Here is a 22,746-nt window from a genome sequence, read left to right on the forward strand (position 1 = left end):
CCCAGTCCACTCAGATTGAACAGAAATGGCTAAATGTATATTTTCTCACAACAGCCAGAAGACATAACCCAAACTTGTGATTTCTCAGATAATGATGCTTTGGATGCCAATGATCACGAACTAGGCTGAATCAATGCAGATTACTGTAAAGGGGAGATCATCCATCATAGGGAATTGAGACACAGAAAGGATTTGGAGTGAGTAGGTGATGTCAAAAAGTAAAAATGATAGAAATAGATCACTGCCAATCTTAGAAAATCCTGAAAAATTTGCCCATCCTCCCTCTTGGTGGCACTAGAACACATGCAGCTGGATCAATGGTGACCTTGATTGTCTGGGAGTAATCCAGGACATGGGAAAGAAACCATGAGTCAAGGTCTTGATGAATGAATTCTTGCTAGCTCTATTTAGGACCATAGGCCTCCAAGTTGTGAGAAAATTTTAAACTTAACCCTCTCTCACCTTCCAAAGAAAATATAAAATAGTTGCTGAGTGACAGTGTCTGTGATGAGAAAAAGCTCTGCCCTTCATGTCCAGCAACTAAGGATCATTTTTGTGTATACTAAGGCTTCTCCATCTTCAGATACCCAATTTCCTGGTCTGAATTCCAGACTATTTAAAGTTAATTATTTCCCAGCTGTTTAATATATGATCTCAGAATTCTGAATTTTTCTTAGGGAAAATTGTTTTTGAGTATTATTCCCAATTGCTTTCTTTACTCACAAAGTTTAGTAAAACTTTCACATTTGGATGTTATAAGATTCCAGTTGGAGACCTGACAGAGAGGATCTTAATAAGATCTTTTATGGCTCCCTACAGAAGGATGAGTTTAATCACAGACAGCCTACCTTCTCCCTTTTTGTCATCTATCCAGGAGTGGGTAGTTCTCTGTGATCACTAGCTATATTTGAAACCCAAGAGGTGGTCCAGCTGTGTCTAACCAGCAGGGCTAGAGATTTCAGAAAGAAGGGCATGAGTAGCTTTCTGCTTGAAAGAAGACATATAGAGTGACTGAGTCCATAGTCCATATACTGAGGAAGCTAAAACACATAGTCATCACTAAACCAGTACTTTTTTTCCTGTTTTCCTTGGCATCCCTAAAGTGAGCATCACAGAACCTCATTTTAATAAGAATTTTTGAATGAAGAACATCCATTTTGAAGCTTGGATGAGACACTCCTTTTTGGACCTTAGTTTGCTTCTCTAAAATGAGGGGGTTAGACTAGATGAACTCTTGGGTTCCTTCTGTCTCCAAATTTAGGGTCCTATGTTCCTACCCTGTCCTAGGAAGTTTATTACTAGAAATATTCAGTATTTTCCTACAGCATGAAGAATTGCAAATCACCCATTCCCTAAAGGGGGGTGAATCTAGGCTCTCATAGGGATGTGTCCTTTCCCCGTTCTTGAGCCTATTTAACTTAGTTCTGAATCATGAGAATGAAGACATGCTGAGGGCAGGGGTGGGACTTAGAGAAGTTCATTGAGTCAAGAAGCTACAAAAGACTTCCTTGGGACATTCAGAACTCCACACTACTACCTCTAGTCAACTCTAAAATGTCCATTTCTTCAGAAGCCTGTCATCAATTTCAGTTTGAGCCAGGTGTGTGTGATCAAGTATAAATGTGTATGCATATGTTAGAAAGAGAAAGTGCATGTGTATGGGTGTGAGACATAAAGTGTGGGTGGGGAGAAAGAGAGAGAGAGAGAGAGAGAGAGAGAGAGAGAGAGAGAGAGAACTGTCATATTTCTCCATCATTAATATATTTTAAAAATCATCACACAGGTGTGACCAAAGTGGATGGCCTTCAGCTTCCAGGTACAGTAAGAAATACCTCAGGGTAGCTGACATTTTTAATAGTAGCACTGTCCTCCAGGGGATGCAGGATCATATTTACAGAATCCGCACATAAACACACCATGCTACAAACCACTACTCAACATTAGACAAAACAATTCAGTGGTACATGGCTGATCATGCTATATATTCTACCAAAAAATATAGGAACCTAAATACATGACCATGCCACGTGACAGTCTCACCTCATATCACCATATTGCACGTCATAACAATACAACAGTATATATGTACCAGCACTGTAATAAACCATATAACACCATATGGTATAATATGCTACCAAAATATGACACACCACAATATACTTTCACATCATAACACCACCATATAGTGTGACATAACCCATATTCCACTATGGAGTATCACATATTGCTATATAGTAGGAGATACCACATTACAAATCCACATAACATCAAACCATCAACCACATTACCCTAATTCAGGGGTCCTCAAACTATGGCCCACGAGCCAGATGTGGCAGCTGAGGATGTTTATCCCCCTCACCCAGAGCTATGAAGTTTCTTTATTTAAAGGCCCACAAAACACAGTTTTTGTTTTTATTATAGTCCGGCCCTCCAACAGTCTGAGGGACAGTGAACTGGCCCCCTATTTAAAAAGTTTGAGGACCCCTGCCCTAATTTATGGTACATGAACATTCCTCTTGTGATTAACTTTGCCAAAGTGAGGAATGGAATAAGATGTAACTTTGGAATTCTTGATGTTTTTGAGAATTAAAATGGAGTGACCAGAGCCAATCAACATATTGAAGACATACCCATTACATTTTGTTTTATTTTACTTTATTTAGTGAAATGCAACATCACCTTGTAGATTAATCATTAACCTTAGGATCATTGACTTCTTGGGTCTTTAAAACTCCCTTTTTTGGGTCTTGGTCAGAAATTCCAGGAGTGGACTGGCTTCCTTGTGATAATGGCCTGTCCTGACAAGGTGTTAGCTGGGACTGAACCGAGAGCACTAGATCACAGTTAAGCTACTCTCGATTGTTCAGTTATTCTGGGAGTATGGATCCCATCAACAGACCCGGGAATGTGTCTCCTAGTGGTGGATGGTGTTGTTTCTCATATAGTTCCACACCAGGAAGGCTGACATACATGGAACTCAGCCAAGCTGGGTAGTTGGGGAAAAGGGCATTCCATCTCTAGGTGACCCATTAGAGTCCCACTCCAACTAGAACAATCCTAAGCATCTCTGGCAGAGTGGGACTCAGTCCTATACAATTTCCTTTCCAGCCGTCACTGATTATCTTCCCATATTTATTTTCAAGATATTCATTATATGAGTTGTCCCCCTGGCTTTTATAACATTTTCGTGATGGCATCTCATTTTCCTAACATTACGTTACTTAATTTTCAGCCAAGTTTTTTTTTTCCGCTCAAGAGAACAGAACCATATTAATTCCATGAATGTTGCTGTTTTGTCATGTGAATTTGTTCATGTTATTATTATTACTACGTACTATTCTTTTTATCCATTATTACTCAGTAGATTCTTCCCACCCCTCCCACCCTCCTGCAGCTACAGATGGTGCAGCAGGTGCAAATACCACCGATAATGCAAATTCCAGCTTAGTCAATGGTACGTCAAGAATACTGAGCTTTTGGGTTTTCTTTGGTGGACTTCTCTTCCAATTCTCTCTCTCTCTCCTTTCTCTTTCTTTCTCTGGGCTCGCCTACTCTTCTCAACAGCACACGTGGTGTATGTGCATGTGTTATCTTGGGATAGTGCCTCTTCTTTTCACTCTGACAGTAGCTTATAAGAGGGGCCACGCTACTCTCAACTCTCAGGGTGAGGTCACGCCCAGCGAGAGCTCAGCCCGTCCTGAGAGCCACCTGCTTCGCAAAGGATGCCCGTCTCCTCAAACGGGCCCTCGGTGCCCCTTTGGCGAGGTTGTGGCTTTGGAATGGAGCAAGGGGAGAGGAGGGTTGATAAAATTGACTTCAGTATTTGGTGAAAAAACTTCACCAAACCCTTGTGATCTTCTCCCTCCAACACATGCTCCTTTCTCCCAGCGTGACGCTCTCATAAGCCTACTTAGTCTCACCATGGCTTTGGGAAATCAATGGCCCGGGGTCAAGAATCTGGTTCTGAAGCAACACGACCACGCCGTGGGCCGCTCTCGGTTCTGATTGTCGGCACCCATGAGCATTTTACATGAGGGAGAGATGCCTTTGTTCATCTGTTTGCCCGTGCTTCTGGCTTGGCCTGAGGGTTAAGCATCAAGGGCTCTGGTCCTTCACTCCAAAATACAACCTCAATGAATTTTGATATTGTCTTACTTACAGTTTCATGACCCCATCCTGTGGCATGCTGATACTTTAGCCAGAACCTTTCTTCATAGTCTTTTCAATCATGAATGGGTAGACACTTTAGCTTAGGCCCTGAAGTAGCTCTTTCTTTTATTTATTTCTCAATGATTCTGGACTAGCATTATCTGCTGTTGGCTGTGCTGTGCGGTGTATGTTTCCTGAAATTCTGCATTCTTTTAGAGCACCTTTGGAGTAAGGGAGGGGGGAGAGACCGGGGGGGGGGGGAATCTGGCTTGGTTTGGGTTGGTCTTGGCCTTGACCTTAGTGGGTAGGGCTCAGGAGCTTCGGTGCACACCAGGAATGAAGCAGGGGAGCTTTGTGGCAGGTTGGCGGTGGCCTTTGTGGCAGGTTGGCCTTTTTGTGAACTGGCCAAATGATGGGATTGGAAATGGGGCTGAGGGAGATGGCTCATGGGAAGTGTGTTATTAGACTGTTAAGCAAAGCTGAGTTTAAGGAGGATGCTAAGATACCCTAGTGCTGAGCAGGATAAAGCAGATATTCTCCCAGGTATCTCCTATTTTTTAAAACAAGATCAGTCCTGTTTCCATTCTGCTTCCTACATCACAGGCAACACAAGCTATAGGATTTGTGGGATACAAACGAGGCTGAAGAAAAAGGCTTCCTTCAGCTCTCTCATTAACATATTCATTGTCTTGAGCCTAATCAGACCATGTTTGCCCTCAGGAAATCACCTGCAACATTCCAGCCACATCTTATGGAGAAATATATCTGCCATGACGCCTTTGAAAGTGTCTGATGAACATATACAGGCCATTGCAAGGCCAGGTGGGAGGGATCCCTGTGCAGAAACACTGGGTCCTCTGCACAGGAATTTTGGCCGGCTGCCCAGTATTCACTCAATGCAAACTCCTTGAGAGAGGGCAGCTGTTAATTAGCTTCCTCCCTCAGCATTACATCATGTAGAAGAAGGTGGGGATGGGTTGCTTTGACTGATTCAGGCAGCCCTGCTGTGGATTTCAACTGGAAGGACATAGTAGAAAGCTCTGAGAAAACTCTACAAAAAGTTTAAGAGCAGTTCAGTCTGCGTCAGGGAACAAACGATTTTCTCTTGAATTTCCTGACAAGAGGGGTGGTAATCCATGTCAGAAAAGAGCTGTAACCAATCCCATGATGCTCTACTCATACCTCTGTAAAGGAATGAAGATTTATTGTGATTACTTCCCTCCTCCCACCCCTCTAGGAAGGGAGCTCCCTTCATAAGCATAGTTTCCTGAAAGGATGTTAGCCCTAGGAAGGCAAGAGGAAGCAAACAATCTAGGCTTCCCTTTAGCCTTAACACCTCCCTTCTTAAATGAGATGCGAGGGGGGAAGTTGGGTCTGTGACATACACTCTGTCAGTGGCAGTTTAGTGACAAAATTACTCTTGGAGAAGCCCACTTCCAGGACAAGAAAGTGAGAATCCCTCTGGTGCTGAAGGGCAGCTCAGTGGCTCCTTAAAGAAACGTGGCCCCTGGAGACAAGAGGGAAATGAAGGCTTTGTGGTTATATTTAGAATGCTATTTTGGGAGTTGATCTGAGCTCATCCCCTTTGTGACTGCAGTAAGCTGTGAAGTCTGGTTTCCTGGTTGGGAGTGGGCAGCTGTTCAGTAAGGCTTCAGTTAGAGTAAACTCACCTTGAATTTAGGGGCTATGTAGGGTGGTGAGTGTGGTAAAAGCATGGGAGGAAGCTCTTGAAGCTGATAAAAAGCTTAAGAAACAGAACATCACAGAGTAAAAGCTTTACAGGAAGCTCATTCTCATGGGGGCAATTTACAAGCTCCAACTCAATCTCTGCTCCAGATCAAAGCTCATAGAAAAAGAAGTTATTTCCTTGATTCTTCTCTCAGAGACTGCAGTACTTCTTACCACATTATGGCTTAGCAAAATAGCATGAAATTCCTCCTTAAGGGAATGTCTGTGGAGGGCAGTGCACCCATGGGTGGAGACCCAAATGCTTGGGGCATGAGCTGTGGCTTTGGAACCAGCTTAGGATGGATAGTCTTGGATGAAGGGAGAATCAGTAGTGGTTAGTGTAATACTCAGAGGATAGTAATTGGGATCTGCAGTATCACGTCTCCCCCTCGTCCCAGCCTCTTTCTGCTTTTAGCTTTCTACTGTCATGGATCAGTTCCACTGTCTTTTCTTTAAAGGCCCAAGACCATACCTTTATGTTTAAGGAACTGAGAGTAAAGGCCTGAGCTTCTTGATTTGTGGCTTTGGGTAGTATAATGGATTTGAGGAAGGAGAGCAATCCATTTGTCATGAAAACTATTCAGGATAAAAATGTTGAGCTTCTTAATACAGAGGGAGAGTGTTAGAGGTGTAGATCCTAATGTAAATTAGTGGAATTTTCTATTGGACACCTTCCCCTCCTCCTTCCCACAAATATACAAATGCTGAATTTCCCATTAGTGCTGGAGACAGCAATATGACCTTGATGCCCATTGTGGGATTAGGCTATTTGACCTGAGTAGTCCATTTTAGTATCAAGTTATGCATGATGGGAATGCATTTAGACAATGGAAAAAGTGACCCACCTCTCCTAAGATTCTCTTGCCTGGAGCTGTCCAGCTTCCAGCAAGAGATATTTCCTTTACTTCAAAGCTCAAGTTTTCAAATCTTATGCAATTTCCTATGCTAATTTAATTTTGGTTTTCTAACTTTAAAAGTTTTCTTCTTATTTGAGCTACACAGACTCATGGAACTGGGTCTGTGTCTGGCCTTATTCCAGGGATAATTGGAGGCTCCCTGACTTCTGCCCCCTTGTATTGTGATGTTTGTCTCTCACCAGGCCCATATCCCTGTCCATTGTTTCATCGACAGTCATAGATCACAAAGAGACCTCTTCTTCTGTCTCAGATTAGACCCAGGGTCTTCCTTCTTGTAGAGCTTGGCAGTGTTGGGAGACTGACCATTTTGGTTAAATGGGAACTGAGGAGTATTGTAAATAATAAGCTCCAGGTTTTTTGTAAAATGGCTTCATTTTAAAGAAAGTTCCTTCAAGCTCCCATTTCCATCCCTAGAACAGCAAATGTTTAGTAATATTCACCTAACCATACATATGTCCCCCAGCCTCTTATCCTCTATCTTCCTGAAAGAACAGGTTTGCTGGTATTTTCATGGTTATGTAGATAGCATTGGAATTAAATGATGAAATTAATGAATTGGTCTTAATAAGCACATGGTTATTTAATCAGAAACTATGCAATGCCAACAAAGGCCCTTTGTGCTCACTAAAATCATGCGTTGAAGTCCATTCTTCCTCGGTAGGTTTAGTATGTTTTTTTAAATCCACGATTCTTTTAATTCACCCCAGAAATTGTTTATATTAAAAGGATGGCAAGATCTAGAGGAGGGAATTTTCAAAGGAACCAAAGCAAATTCTTTTCCTGAACTCTTTGATGACTGACTGGGGATTTCTGGAAGGAAGTGGAAAGGGAAGGCGAATGCTTGATAACAGATGAGAACATGTCAAAGGATTCCAGTGTCTCACTGATAGATGAAGTACATCAAAGTTTTTCTCTCTTTGCATCATCCTTAGTGTTTTGAAATCATACACAAGTCGGGGAGGTTTCCTTTCATATGACCTCCACGAGTCAAACTATGGCTCTTTCCCAGTAGATTTGACCATTAAAAAAAAAAGGAATTTCCAAGTCTCACCTGGGGACTAAGTGATGACCTCTTACAATTGTAAATATTTAATAAAAATGTATTTATTATCTTGGAAGTATTTTGTTTTACTTTGGGATCAGACCTAGGTTTTCAACTATATAGGAGACTTCTGGTGTGGAAACCCCTTCTAGTTATGCGGATAGACATTTTCTTTGTGACTTACTTTCTTAGAGAATTGCCTTGTTAAATAACTTATCCAGAGAGTCAGACAGTTGGTATATCATAGGCAGGACTTAACGCCTTTTCATGTCCTCCTAAACATGTCCTCTCTCCCCCATTCCATGCTACCTCTCTCCTTAGAAATTAGATAGGCAATATCATTTTGAGTTTTATAGATGGTAAAACTGAGACCCAGAGCTTACTTGCCTTATCCAAGGTCTCATGACACAAAGTGCCAAGACCCAGAATTCATGTCTTCTGAATTCTGTTCTGATGGTATGTTCAATGCATATGTACTTCTTATGCTTTATTTGTTCTATCTCTGTTGAACTAGTGCCCTTGAGGACAGAAAAGAAAACAGTTTTCAATAACTTGTCCCTAATTTTCTTTCCCCTATCTTATCTCATAGAAATAACTCTTAACAAGGCTCAAGCAAAGGCCAGCATGGCATATTTCTTAGCATTCAGACATCAACTCTGCTATTCCTGAAGTGCTCTTGTATCTCAGTCTTCTGGGATAAAGAAACTACTTCCTTTCTTGTTCCTCTTCCTCCTCCTCTCTAGTGAGTTGTAATTGTCTTTTGGGAAATAGAATTCCTTGGGCAATTGATCCCTTCCAAAGATGAGCAGCTTGAGAAACCAATTAGCAAACCTGCACTCCCTGTATTCTGATTATTTAGTGGAGAAAGTATAGGAATGTTGTATCACAGATCTAGAACCAGAAAGGAAACTAGACAACAGATAACTCAAACCCTCAATTTATAAATGCGATAACTGAGAAATTGAGGGAAGAAATGACTTGAGGAAAGTCGGAGGTACTGAATAGAGAAGTCAAGGGGATGATGAGCAAAGTGATGTCAGCTCGGTACCTTTTTTGGACAGTACCATTTGGAATGGACTAGCCACCAAACACTGAAGAAAAAGGCTCTTTCCCCCTTTTTGGTTTTGAAGAATGCCAATAGAGATAGTCACACAGTGTCCTTTTAATGCCTGGATAACTAAAACATTTCCCTTATGGCAGATTTTGTAAACTGTCACAGAGGCACAGACATTGAAATCAATTAAAGTTAAAAAGTTAAATGGCAAAGTAATCCCTTGAGTTTTTATCCTTTCAATTTTTAAATTTATATCACTTTTTGACTAGGGGAAGCTGTGTGGCACAGGGGGAAGGTGGAAGACTAAGTTCAAATATCAGGCCTGAGATTTGGTAGTTATGCCACTCTGGGCAAACCTCTTCCCCTTTCTGGTCCCAGCACTCCTTGTCAAATGAGAGAGTAGGACAAGGTTGTCTCTAAAGTCTCTTTTTGCTCTAGGAAATAGTTTTCAGGAAATTAGAAAAAGGATATATACAAATGCAAGGAGTTAAGAGATTTAACATGTAATTGATTAGAATAGTTTGTGACAGTTGAATTTTAAAATAATTTCTTTGTTTTGTAGCTCATTGAATAGTTTAAAAAAGGTCAAAACCCCTCTTTTGAACCATAATCTCTTCCTTCTGGTCTATTCCAATTTTCACTTCTGTGACCATATCCTAATGGAATGACCATCTCACCCAGACTACGTAGTCTTTCACCCTCTTCTCTTCATGAGGAGAGTCTATCTCATGAGCCTTCCTTGATATTAGTGGATCAGCCAACTGGAGAATGTGTGTTCCTTTTATCTAGGTTGATATAAGGCCTTGGATTTGTTTGTTTATATACATCTTGACTTTGAATGTGTTCTGTGACCCCAGGCTTCCCAGACACTTTTCAGTCATATTGTCTGGTCCTCATATCAAATTGTTCCCATTTTGATGATCTAATTTGGCATCTCCTTTAGTGTTCAGGCTGCATCCAGTGAGAATTTTGACATTTTTCCTTGCTTTGAAACATGTCAGATAATACTTTAGTCTCCCTTCCAAGATTCAGAATATGACAAGCATTTTGCAGTTTAGAGAATAGGAGAATGGTAGGAACCTGTTGTGACAAATGAGCCAGCCATGGTGGCAGTAGACTCCCCCGCCCCTCCTCTCCCCCCCGCCTGCTCTGACCCACCAAACTTGATGGATTAAAAAGTAGAAGCAATCCAGGCAGCAATTGCTCGTGGTATCTTTAGTGCTGACATTTTCTGGACAGCTGTCCACTCGGTGACAAAGTAAACCCACAAAACATCATCATCATAGCTGTTCATTGGCAAAGTCATGCCTGAGATAGACAGAGAAGGTTGTATGTACAGGAAACTCTTGATTATCCTTTGGCTAAATGGCCAGTGTGTGTGGAATCTTCTGATGCCTTGAATCTATTACATATACATGTATGTATATGTACATGTTATATTCATTGTGTATATATGTACCTGCATATATTTTAATTCTCCATTGACTTTGTCATCATCCAGTTTCATTGCTTATGAGTTAATGTCAAAGGGCCTGAGGAAACTAGGAAGGAAAGGGGAAATCTCAAGCCAATCTCTCTGAGTGGAAGTTACACCAAACACCATGCTCTGAATCCAGTACTAATTATATTTCTCCAAACCATAACTCGTCCCAATTTAGGAACAAGACCCCTAAATAAATCAACAACCACAATGATAAAAATCTTAGAAAATGAAATATGCCTGCTTTTCTTTTATCAGACAGATGATGAATTCCACAATTTGTTTCTGTTTTTGCCTTATTTGTCAGGAAAATAAGAACTATTTTTATTGTCCAAATGTTATATTACACTTAATTCAGAGGCCTGAGAGTATTTATTCCTTCTTTTTCCTTCATATGAATCATGATCTATTTTCTCTTTGTCTTACCTTGCTCTATGATTTCATCTGTAAGCTACCTTAAGTCCTTTTGGAGGTAGATGGCATACTATCCTTAAGTAAATAAACTTGGGAAAACTTTTTAGTTGCCATGGGGATATTTACAGGTACCTGTATATTATATTAGGGATAAGGATATACTTCACATGAAGCTCTTATTCCCTGGATTATAGTCATCTCCTCCCAAAGAAAGCCATTCATAGACCCCATCTTAATTGGCAGATGTTGCATAATTCCACAGGGAATTACAATGGTTTCCATTTTTCTGTTTGGGACTTAGTTAGACAGGTATTCCCCCAAGTCATGAAAGAAGAGATGTCCCTGAAACCAGTTCATTACCCAGTCTTTGATTTAAATGTCCATCACAGTGTTCTGTTTGTGTGATGACCATATATTGTCTGTTCTTTGTTGTTTGTTAAAATTCTTTATCATGTAGGTAAAATGCAGGATGGCAATATGGACACCAGCCAGAGCAAAGGTAACCCTTCCATTTTAACCAGGTTGTGGTATGTGATGTGTGGTCCCAGCCCCCTTCCTAAGAATGTGAACTTCAAGGCAGAGTGAAAAGAGATTGACCTTATAGTGAAGGCCAATCTGCCAGACACATACATACCTATCTAAGGACGTGTAGCCTTTGTAGTGGGTATAGTTGTTACTTGGACTTGACCTGAAAAAATACTGACAATCCAAATCTGAGCCACATAAAAGTCAAGTTTCCCCAGGCCTCTTTTTTTTTTTTTTAACTTAGTTTGACTAGGGGCTCTGGTTGGTGTTCTGCAAGTTTTTCAGGATGGAAGCTGTTCATGGTCCAATGTGGTCCAGGGACAGTCAGTGTCTGAGAATCAACCAGGTATTCATGGTTAAGATTTGAGATTAAGTTTGGGGCTGAACAAATAGGATGGCAGGAAACCTGATCCTGGGATTAAAGGATAAGAAATAGCTTTCCTTGGTTTCTTTCATCCCTGGTGGCCATCACCTGATGTCCTAAGAGCAGACATGAAAGCTCAGCCTAGTGTATAGCACTGCTTTGGGGGCACAGCTTGAGTAAGTCTCTGTTCTCATCTCTGAATGAGAGAAGCATGGAAATTTGCTCTGAATGGTATGTAAATATATGGTTTTTAATATCTGATTCATGAAATAAGTCATTTTGAATAGAAGTCACTGTGTTGTGACCCCAAGCTAGTGATGCATCCATTTCAGAAGGAAGATGATTGTTAGGAAGTAAGTGGGGTTGGATACTTAGGTTCTTGATGCTTCCTAAATTCTTTGGGATATGAAAGAAGACCTAGGCTTTAGAATTGATCTCTGCTTTGAGCCCACTGAATACCAAATGTCTCCTTAAGAATCTATGCTAGAGCCCTTGGAGTTTTGGGAGATCATGGCCTTTGAACACTTTTTGGACAAATGATCTTGTCTTTATTAATGAAACTCATATCTCATGAGTTACATGGGTGAGATCAAGTTCCAATCATGTAGAATGGGCCCAATGACCATAATCTATGTGATGGAGTTTCTGAGTAGGATAGGGATGGGGAGGAACATGGAACATAAAACTCTCACCATTGGAAAACCACAATTGTACTCTGAGTTCTTTCAAGGTTTCCTAGAATATTATTGCCCAAGCATTGTGGCATCCATTGCTTTGCCCGGGGAGTCAATCACAGATTTCTTGAGAAAGTCTGTCTCTCCTCTGCCTGAAGACCACAATCTTCTAACCCAACTAGTGGATCTATATTGCTCTGCCCTGGAGGACTTCTTTATCCTACCTCCTGGCATTGGTTCCTCCATGCAGTTTCAGGCTCATTCCTGTTAGAGAGGGGGCAGTTCCTTGACATCACAGCTATGCAATAGAATGCGGTTCTGGACTTTAAGGTGATGGTATATGTTCTGCATTGGTAGCCAAACAACAGGATGGGGCAGCGGCCATGGAGATGCAGCCTCTGAAGAGTGCCGAAGGGGGAGATGGAGATGACAAGAAGAAAGCTAACATGCACAAAAAGGAGAAATCAGTCTTGCAGGGGAAGCTCACCAAGCTGGCTGTGCAGATAGGCAAGGCAGGTAAGTGTTCCAGCTGAAGGAGAGGGAAGGGACAAGGGAAGGGACACAAGGGAAAGAGAATAACACGCTTCACATCTGACCAAACAAATGTTGGCTTTAGTTCACTTCACTTTACCCTGGGTAGAATACAGTATAATGGGAAGTACAACACAGGGTCTTTTCTTATGAATTTTGAATCTAATAGGGAAGGAGGAACAAATCCATACATAATAATGATACAATGGAAAGTGGAATGAATAGTTAGTTAGAAAGTATTAAACACCTATGTGTAAGACATAGAGCTAGGCTGTGGGAGGCAGGCAAATGTAATCAAACAAATCAAACAAAGAAAAGCAGATGTAATCAAACTTGGAAAGAAACCTAAAGAGGGAAGAAGTGAACAAACAGTTACAGAAGTTACAGAAGTTACAGAAAGGCCCTCTATCATGTTTTATTCTAATATTATTCGATATCCAAGAGAATGGAAACACCTTGAGAGAAAGACTCCCATTTTTATATTTATATGCTCAATGTCTTGCACACTCTAGGTGCTAATAAATAATTATTTAATTTCTTTGAATCCTTATTATTTCAGCATAGTATAATTTGGTTACAATAATAACAAATTATTACATTGCTAGAGATCACATCCCTTGTTTCCAAGGTCTATATCAAATAGACCTGTAGCTCAACTCTCCATGGTGAAGTATGACACAACAAATAAAAGTGTTCTCAGTTCAGTAGGGAGAACATATAATTATTGTGTATATTTACATTTATTATAATCTCTCCCCGTGGGCAGTAAGCATCTTGGGGGCAGACACTTAGCTTAGTCTCTTTTTTCCTCCTCTGATCCCTGTATAGTGTCTTTTGCATAAAGTAGACTCTCAGGGAACATTTTTTAAAATTTAAATAAATGGCTAAAAGGCATATCTATCAACTTCTACCTTTGTTCTTTTTTCAAGACTTATATTTTTCCTATTGTGTTTGCCTATTGGCAAGTTTTACTGTTTTTTATGATGAGTACCAAAAAAATTAATAATACTATTTCTATGTACGATGTAAATGACTCAGTGTCCTTCTGTAGATGACATGTGACGTTCTCAAGGATAAGAGAAAATATATGAGGGAAATATGTATAACCATGGGAATTTCAATAAAAAGTACTTTGGATCAAGTAGTCTAATGCCTTTACAATTCAGGACAATGCAACAAAGAGGGGATTAAAAATAAGATCTTTTGAGTCAATATGGTTATTTTCACCTCACTGCATTGTCAGATGATCAGAACAATGTTACTTTGGATCATCTCTCAGATTGTGAAGCTTGCTTCTCAATATAGACCAGTTTATTGTATATTGATAAGATTTTTCCATTCTGAAGAAAGGAGTGATATTTTGGTATTTGTGAAGTTTTATATAGTTTTAAATTATTGAGACTTGTGAATCATCCTGTATAATAATGCACTTGTTGGTTGTAAACAAGTGGAATACCAAGAAATGAAGAGTTTACCTGTTTGGGATTAACTGGTAGAAGAGACATTAGTATCAGCACCTTGGAGAGCTCCAAATGGTGAGACTGTTCCTGGAAGGGAGTCTAGATCTTCTTGCAGGTATACTGTATTTTCTTGAAGTCCTGTATAACTCGGCACCTTCTTAGTTGTGTGCTACATTCAGATATGTCATCACTCAGTCAGGTTTTATTTAGCATTCATTTAACATTTATTGATTCAGTTTGTATCAAAAACTGTCAGGCTCTGAGCAGATAGCCAAATCTGAACTTGGTCAGCAATAGCTAGCCAAGTATTTTAAGGAGCAAAGAGGGGCACTAATCATAGATGGAGGGTTTGCAAAGTGCTCTTACAAAAGTGCTTACCCTTATAAATTGCTAATCATAGCTCTAGGCTTGGAAAAGAATTTAGAGATCATGCAGCCCAGCCTTCATACTGGTGAAGAATGGTGTTTTAAAGGGGTGAAGGATTTTTCTCAAGGTCACATGGATAATAAAAAATAGAACTGGGATTTGATTCCAAGCCCTCAAAATATTTTCCATTGTACCATGCCTTCCACAGATTGAATTATCCCAATTATACAGATGAGAAAAGTCCAGGGATCCCACTAATGGATAAGAAAACAAGAATGTAGGGTAAAGAGGCCATGTCTCCTGAAGATCTTTTATGAAAACCCAACTTTGTCCCTCAGGAACAGAATACTGTTTCACTCAAGTTAGCTGCCAGGGCTTTCCCTACTCTGCTTGACTCCACGAGGACATTACTTGTAGTGAAAGCTAAACACAAACTCCTTGCTTCTCTCCTCTTCGGCAGGTGCTGTCCCCCAGCTCTAATTATAGCAGCCGTGGTTTGGAGAACAGTAGCAAATTACAGGCTTTGCTGACTATATTTAAATGAGGAGCATTGTAACGATCCTGAGCTCAGTTTCCAGGCTCTGAACATGTAAGGCAGGGCCTGGAACACGTGGACTTTAAGGCAGAACAGCAGGGGGCCCTGCAGCTGCATGCAGAATCCAGGCATGGAGCCTTTCTGGCACCTGGGATGCATTGCTGCTGCTTGGCGGACCAGGATTCACTTGTCAAGTGCTGACTACTCAGCATCCACAAAGGAGTGCAAGTGTATCAGGCTTCCCTTTGGTGATAATGAACATGGCGATGACAAGCATTAGTCTTCAAAGCCCTCCCATAGCCTGACTTCAGTTTACCATCACAGCCTAATTTCCTTAGCCTTGGAGATTTACTAAGCATCTGCTTTCTAATTCTGCCGGGATGGACTTGCTAGCATCATGTATTCCCATTTCACACATGAGGAAGTTAAAGCTTAGAAAGGTTACATGACTTTCCCACAGTCACACATGTAGGAAGTGTTCTAGCTAGTATTTCAACCTATTTCTTTTCGGTTGAAGACCATTATTCATTCTTCCTATTTAGGTCCTCAGTACTAATTATACTTGGTTAACTTTTCCCCATATGTGTCCCTGGGAATTTGTGCTTCTGTCTTTATTTAGGCTGCAGTCTCTATTTAAATCCAACCTTTGCTTCAAACTCCCCTTCCTGCAAAAAGAATTCCATGATCCTAACAGCCTATGATGACCTCTTCTTCCTCTAAGCACCTAAAGGACTGACTGTTAGAAAATTATCAATTTATTGTTTCATATGTCATCTTCCTATCCAACTTGTGCATTGCTTAGCAGGAGTGATTTATAGCTTTTGGTTTCTCCTGCATGCCTTTGTCAAATATGTACACAAACATATACACATATACATATATGAACATGTGTGTGTGTATATGTATTGTGTGCTTTATATATGTACAGATGTAAAACTGTGCAAACTCTGAAACTCCAGTTATGTTCATTTATTTTTTATTATTATTGCTAGTTGTCATGTATAAACTTGAGAGATATAAGCCGAAGGTGAGAAGCTCACAAAATTTCTAGTCCAATCTCTTTCCCCATTCATAAGACCAGAATTTATATGATAGAGAAAGCCGTGAACTTGAATTTGAAATCAGAAAACTTGATTCAGATTCCTAGTTCTAGTGGAACATTCCTTCTTTAGGCAATCTTAAGCAAATCATTTCCCTTCTCCTTCAGTTTTCTTCTCTTTGGTAAAATGAGAGTGTTGGTCACTCCCATCTTTGTCATTTTCTGCATCCCTTTGACTTCACATGTATTTTGAAAAAAATTAAAAAGCTATTAGTTATAAAAAAGAAAAATCCCTGACATTATATGAGATGTTACTCATAGTCTTCTGAAACAACGTAACACCAGTGAGAAGCACATAGTGTCCTTCTCATTTTTTTGAGTAAAAATGTAATTTCATTGGAATAGAAAACTCCCAGTGAAGAAACTCTCTCTACTAATGCAAATTGGCAAATTTATCATCTTACAGAGTTGCCTGGGGGCATTCAGAGATTATGGAACTTGCCCAAGGTCACTCAGTTCATAATTTTTTTTAAGAGGCAGAACTTGAACTCAGGTCTTCCTGGTTCTCAGGCCAGATATCTTTTGACTACACTCTACTTCCATCCTCATAATAAGCACTTACTAAATATTTTTTTACTTAGTACCAAATGTTTTTTTTTTTTTTTTGGTGATGCTGTGTATCCAATGGTAGCTAAGAATATCAGAAACTTCTCTCTTGTGGAAACTTTCACTCACTGATCCTCATTATCTCCTAGGAAGCAAAATAGAACAAACTTTATCCCACTTATTTGAGAGGTTTGGCCCATTCTTTCAAGTATTACTGTCCCTCTACTGAGTTGAGCTCAGCACAAAATTGGTACTTAATAAATGCCTATCACATTAGCATTCAATGAGAACATGGTGCAAAGTACCCTTCTTAGGAAACCAGCCTTCCCAATGTGAACAGAGCCTTATCTAAAATCTTGTGAGCAGACTGCAGAAAAAACTGACTAATTCAAAGAAGGAGGCAGAAGAGACACTCTTGGAAGTCACTGAGGGACACATTCAGCAGAAAATATGAATAAATAGGAAATAATGAGGCTGTTGATTTAAAAACCACATCAGAGCTGCTGGCCACAAATGAATGTCACCTTAGGAGTGAGTGACATATCTGATACAGTAAGTATTGACTTCCATCCCAGTAACATTGCCATCATAAAAAATCCTCTTTCTGGAGCTGCTCTACCTCAGAGCCAGTTCATAAATCACACAGGAAAATGACCTTGTTTTGGGCTCCAAAGGAGATGGGAGAACAGAGGCACCAAGATAAATGTGAATCAGTCAATGACAGAGCTGGGATTGAAACTGAAGATTGACTGCTAATCCCAATTTGTGTGACTTTGAACAAATTGTTTCCAGTTTATAGATCTCTATAGAAGGGTGGACAAGACAATTCCTTAGGTCTCTGTGGATTCTAAAGGGCTATGATTCTATGAATCCCAAAGGAGGAGGCTGAAACAGAGCCATGTCATCAAAGTGAGTGACATGAATCTGCTATGTTTAGGTGAGGCTCCTCAGATGGGCTCTTCCAGAAAAAGGACTCACTTATTTCAAACAATTAAAAAATAAAGATCTATTTCTTTATAGATCTATTATTTCTGGATAATTTATATATGTCTGAAATACATACATGAAATGATAGCATGTGACATGAGGCTGTGAAGAACTACAAAAGTGATTACGTAGCTCAGGTCATAAATAGTACAAGAATTTAGAAATGAGGAACATTAATGGGAATGAATGGCCCTCAAAGTGGCTTTGTATTAAAAATAGGCTAAAGCTAAGTCTTGCTGGATTGGTAAAGTTTAGGAAGGAAGAACATTCCAAGTAAGATAGGACAATAAAATAACTTTTCATTGCTTAGTACACATTTCCAGATCCTTCTGGAATGAATCAAGGCAGGAAATGTCAGATTCACAGTCCAGAGACAAGCATACAGACTCCTAATCAGATGTTGATCTGGACTGGAAAGGACCTCCGAGGCCATCTAGTCCAACCTTTTGATTTTATAAGTGAGGAAACTAAGGCAAATAGAAAGAAATGAGTTGGCTAAAGTCATACAAGTTAGGAATTTAAACTTGACTCTTGTAGGACAGAATTAAATACTTTTTTTCTACTCCAGATAGAAGAAGATCCAGGAAATTAAGCTTCAGCTTCCTACCAGGAATCCTCATTGTCTCACTGCTGATCTAACTCTGCTTATTTAGGAGAAACAGGGCTCAGGACCTGGTTATCCTGAAAATACCCTCAAGTTAAGCTTTGGTTATAAGTCTGCCAATTTATTTTCAGCTTGAAAAATTAGAAACACTTAACACTTACTTACTGTGTGACCCTGGGCAAGTTGCTTACCCCCAATTCCCTTGCAAAAAAGAGCTATTTAGAATGGAAAATATATTAGGCAAGGCATTTTAGTTGTCCTCAAGTAGCTGAAGGGTCTTAACATGGAAGAGAAGTTTGTGCTCATTCCCAGAGGCAGATCTAGGAGTAGTAGCAAGAAATTGCAGAGAGGTAGATTTCTGCTTGGATCAAATGGCTGTGGATGTCATGAGTTGCCCATCTCTCAAAGTCTCCAACATTATGTTCTGTGACTACCTGGCAGGAATGTTATAGAGCAGTTTTCTCTTAGGTATGAGCTGGACTCCATAGCATCTGACTGTGTTTTAATGGTGAGAATTTGTGATTCATCCCTGGGTTGGTCCCTGATATCTCCTTTAGTTGCTCTTCTCCTGTGTTCCAGGCCTTGTGATGTCTGCCATTACGGTGATTATCCTGGTGCTGTACTTCACTGTGGACACCTTTGTGGTGAACAAGAAGCCTTGGCTGCCTGAGTGTACTCCAGTCTATGTGCAATACTTTGTCAAGTTCTTCATTATCGGGGTGACTGTGTTGGTGGTTGCTGTGCCCGAAGGGCTCCCCCTTGCTGTCACCATCTCTTTGGCTTACTCTGTGAAGGTAAGAGGCAGGGTAAAGACCCCAGTGATGAGCCAATCAGGTGATGCAGCCCCCTGTAGCACATTGTGTTTCTCATTCTCAGATGGTGGGCAATGGGGACAATTGTCTTGGGGCTTGGCAAGAGCCTGGGGTCACAGCAGCAGCTGAGAAGAGTGTGCTGATGACTGCTGTCATTCAGGGAGAGGGCATGTGAAGCTCCAACCCCTTCCCATAGAGCCTCTCCACCTGCCTTAGAAAGGAGCTCTGAGCATCATTTCTATAGCCCCTGCCTCAACTCTTGCTCCACAGAATTATTCAGCTCATCCTAGTATAATACTGGAACCCAAGGGTCCCCTTGAAGCTTGGAAGAGGTAAGTTGAAGACAAAATTAAATTGTTCTTCATAGAGCAAGGATTCAAGTTAGAGAAACTTGTGCCATCAAAGGTGGTGATGGTCTCAGTATCGAAGGAGCCTCCCCCCAAATTCAGATTCAAGAATGAGAGGTGCAGAAGTGTGTTTCTAAAATAATACGGGACAGCTAGTGAGTACAGTGGAGAGAGCACCAGTCCTGAAGTCAGGAAGATCTGAGTTCAAATCTGACCTCAATCACTTAATACTTGTTAGCTGTGTGACTCTGGGCAAGTCACTTAACCCCAATTGCCTCAGCAAAAGAAAAACAAGAAAAAGAAAAATGTCTCAATCTCCTTTGCCTTTTCATATCCTACCAAAAATAGGATCTTTGTCTTTTCATATCCTACCAAAAAATACAATTGTATCTTCCCGTTGTACATCTATCTTGTGATTCATTAGCCAAATGATAGACTCGATGGACCAGCATTTGTCTGAGTTGGCGATTGATATGACATTCAATTCCAGTTCTCTGCCCCAACTTCAATTCTGAGGCACAATATCTCCTCTGTTCATTATCCCCATTTTAACTTTATATTGGCCTTCATTTCACCTGGGTGGAAAGACAAATATTCTTGGAAAGGCAAAGAATCATGTCCCCGTTTTATAGAAAGGAATTTTCAAGAATCGTCCAAGTACATGGCAAGAGCCAGTTTCCTAGCTAGGACTTGGGTTTGGGTGCCCAGCTGTAATTTCATATGGAAAACAGATCTCTTGAAAGTTGCCAAAAAGAGCTGCCTCACTGTAAGTTATACACACCTTATCACTACCATTTTTAGGGTACACCAAATAAATAGAAGCTCCACCCCAAAGCCCCAAATTCCAAGAGTAAAACCTGACACATAGCATCTCATAATTAGAATTTTCGGGAGAATTCTTTTTAAAATTTTTAGCTGCCCTCCAAAATAGCAATTTATTATTGCAGTGGACCCATTTCTCTATTTAGTCAAATATGAAAGAGTTAGCTTGCCACCTGGGGTTGTTTTTCAGTAATTTAGTCCTCAAGCTAAAATGTTTCCAGGCGTATAATTGATGGGTAACTTACACAGTTCAAAACTCTTGTTTGCTGTCCTTTATCCATAATCCTTTTAATTATGGAAAACACTAATGGGGTCTGGGAGCTGTCCATGGCTGTGGTCCCTTCAAAGGAATGAGACAGCACAGTTGGGACTGTCATGATATGCCAGAGCTCAAGAATTTGCTGGTACCCAGACTCAATGTATTGATTGATGTTGGATATGGATTCTTTGAATTGAAGTCGGTCGGTCTGGATAGCCTGTTTCTCAAATGTTTGCCCATCCTTGGATCATATTTTCCTGTTATTCCCCTTCAGATCCTATCTCTTTAACATTACCAGTGTTCTTGACCCCAGGTATGGCTCCTACCTCTGATCCCTGTTGGCTTGGTATCTCATGCAAACTACCATAAGAACTACCCTTTTTTGGTCAATCAACTTATTTTGTCCTTGACTAGTCTCACAAACTGAATTTTTGTATTGGTCCCTCTTGGTCTGATCCTCTGGGAGGTAACCACTATTGACCAAGGTAGATTTTTCACTGTCCCACAGTATAGTATTTGCTTTCACTTAATAGGTTTGAATATGCAGCCCTCTAGAGGCTAATTATTTTCTCATGTTCTCTATCTCTGGAATTCTAGTATCCTTCCCCAAGTAGGTAGGGCTGCCTGTAAATAGTTATCTATGAGAGCCAAAAGACAGGCTCTCATCAATGGCAAATAACCAAAAAAGGACAGGATCCCACAAATTTTCCCCACACTAAAAAAAGGAAAATGTAAAATATTAAATGAATACCATAACATAATCAAATATTAATATATCTTGTATACATATATTTTGTTTAACATATATTTTAACATACTTAGCATGTATTGGTCTACCTGCCATTTAGGGGAGGGGGTAGGGGGAAGGAGGGGAAAAGTTGGAACAGGAGGATTTGCAAGGGTCAATGTTGAAAAATTACCCATGCATATATCTTGTAAATAAAAAGTTATAATAAAAATATTAATATATCTAATTTCTATCTTTGTTTCATAATTATTAAGAAAAGATGTCATTTAAAACAAAAATAAGTGTTGTCAACTCCAAGGTACAGACTGGTACCTTACTCATGACTGATTTATAAGTTATGGTGTGCCCACTTGTCCAGATCCTATACACATTACTACTAATCCCATAATAAATAGAGATTTTAATTATTTACTTGCTGTGTGTTTTTAGCTTGAGGGCCCCAAAGTATATAGGAAGATGGGGATGGAGGAACAGTGATTAGGAAGAAATGAGGAATTTAAGAAATACTTGAACTGGTAAACAAACTAACCAGTCAGTGTTTGAGGCTGATCCTAATGATGACTCTTTCCATAAGATTTTACACATTGTGAGAAAACAGACTAACTCATCATAAATTTGATTAGTCTGGGATCCTCTTCCCTTCACTTTGCTATAATGGACGCTATTTCTACACTAAGGCTCCTGCCTCTTGTCCAAAGCCAGTTGTGAGCCGGCTATGTTTTTCCTTCTCTTTCTCTCTCTCAGAAAATGATGAAGGATAACAACCTTGTACGGCACTTGGACGCCTGTGAGACAATGGGCAACGCCACAGCTATCTGTTCTGACAAGACGGGAACGCTGACCACCAACCGAATGACTGTGGTTCAGGCGTACATTGGGGATGTCCACTACAAGGAGATTCCGGAGCCCAGTGTCATCAACTCCCAAACCATGGAGCTGCTGGTGAATGCCATCGCCATCAACAGTGCTTATACCACGAAGATTCTGGTAAGTGAGTGGGGATTGCTAGTTGCAGCGGTCTGTGATACCCAGTGCATTGGAATCACTGGGCACATTTTGAAACATTATTCATCTTAAAACATCTTACCACTGGCCACGAGATACTCAAAACGATTTTTCAGTATCTAATTAAACCATTCCGTTGATGATAAATTCATCTTTTTATTATACTCTTGTTTAAGAATGGGGAACATTAGCTATGTCTTTAATGGCTGAAACTTAGGCTCAAAAGTTGTGCGATGGGAAAGGGTCAAACATACAGATGTTTACTTCTAGATGTTTGA

General features: G+C 40.2%; 1 protein-coding gene across 10 annotated transcripts in view; it reads left to right on the forward strand.

Moving 5' to 3' along the window:
- The window catches only part of ATP2B2 (ATPase plasma membrane Ca2+ transporting 2), a 653,989-nt gene that overhangs the window by 544,043 nt on the left and 87,200 nt on the right, over positions 1–22,746 (forward strand). For 3 of the 10 annotated variants that reach the window (XM_051982255.1, XM_051982295.1, XM_051982229.1), the window contains exons 10-15: positions 1,784–1,816; positions 3,395–3,454; positions 11,242–11,283; positions 12,705–12,863; positions 19,055–19,269; positions 22,208–22,450. In XM_051982255.1, coding sequence (XP_051838215.1) covers positions 1,784–1,816; positions 3,395–3,454; positions 11,242–11,283; positions 12,705–12,863; positions 19,055–19,269; positions 22,208–22,450 — 752 coding nt within the window. Of the gene's footprint in view, positions 1–1,783; positions 1,817–3,364; positions 3,455–11,241; positions 11,284–12,704; positions 12,864–19,054; positions 19,270–22,207; positions 22,451–22,746 lie in introns of all 10 variants that reach the window. The other 7 variants (XM_051982220.1, XM_051982212.1, XM_051982273.1 and 4 more) reach the window with 4 other exon arrangements.

Source organism: Antechinus flavipes, chromosome 1 (assembly GCF_016432865.1).
Source record: "Antechinus flavipes isolate AdamAnt ecotype Samford, QLD, Australia chromosome 1, AdamAnt_v2, whole genome shotgun sequence".
NCBI classification, from domain to species: domain Eukaryota; kingdom Metazoa; phylum Chordata; class Mammalia; order Dasyuromorphia; family Dasyuridae; genus Antechinus; species Antechinus flavipes.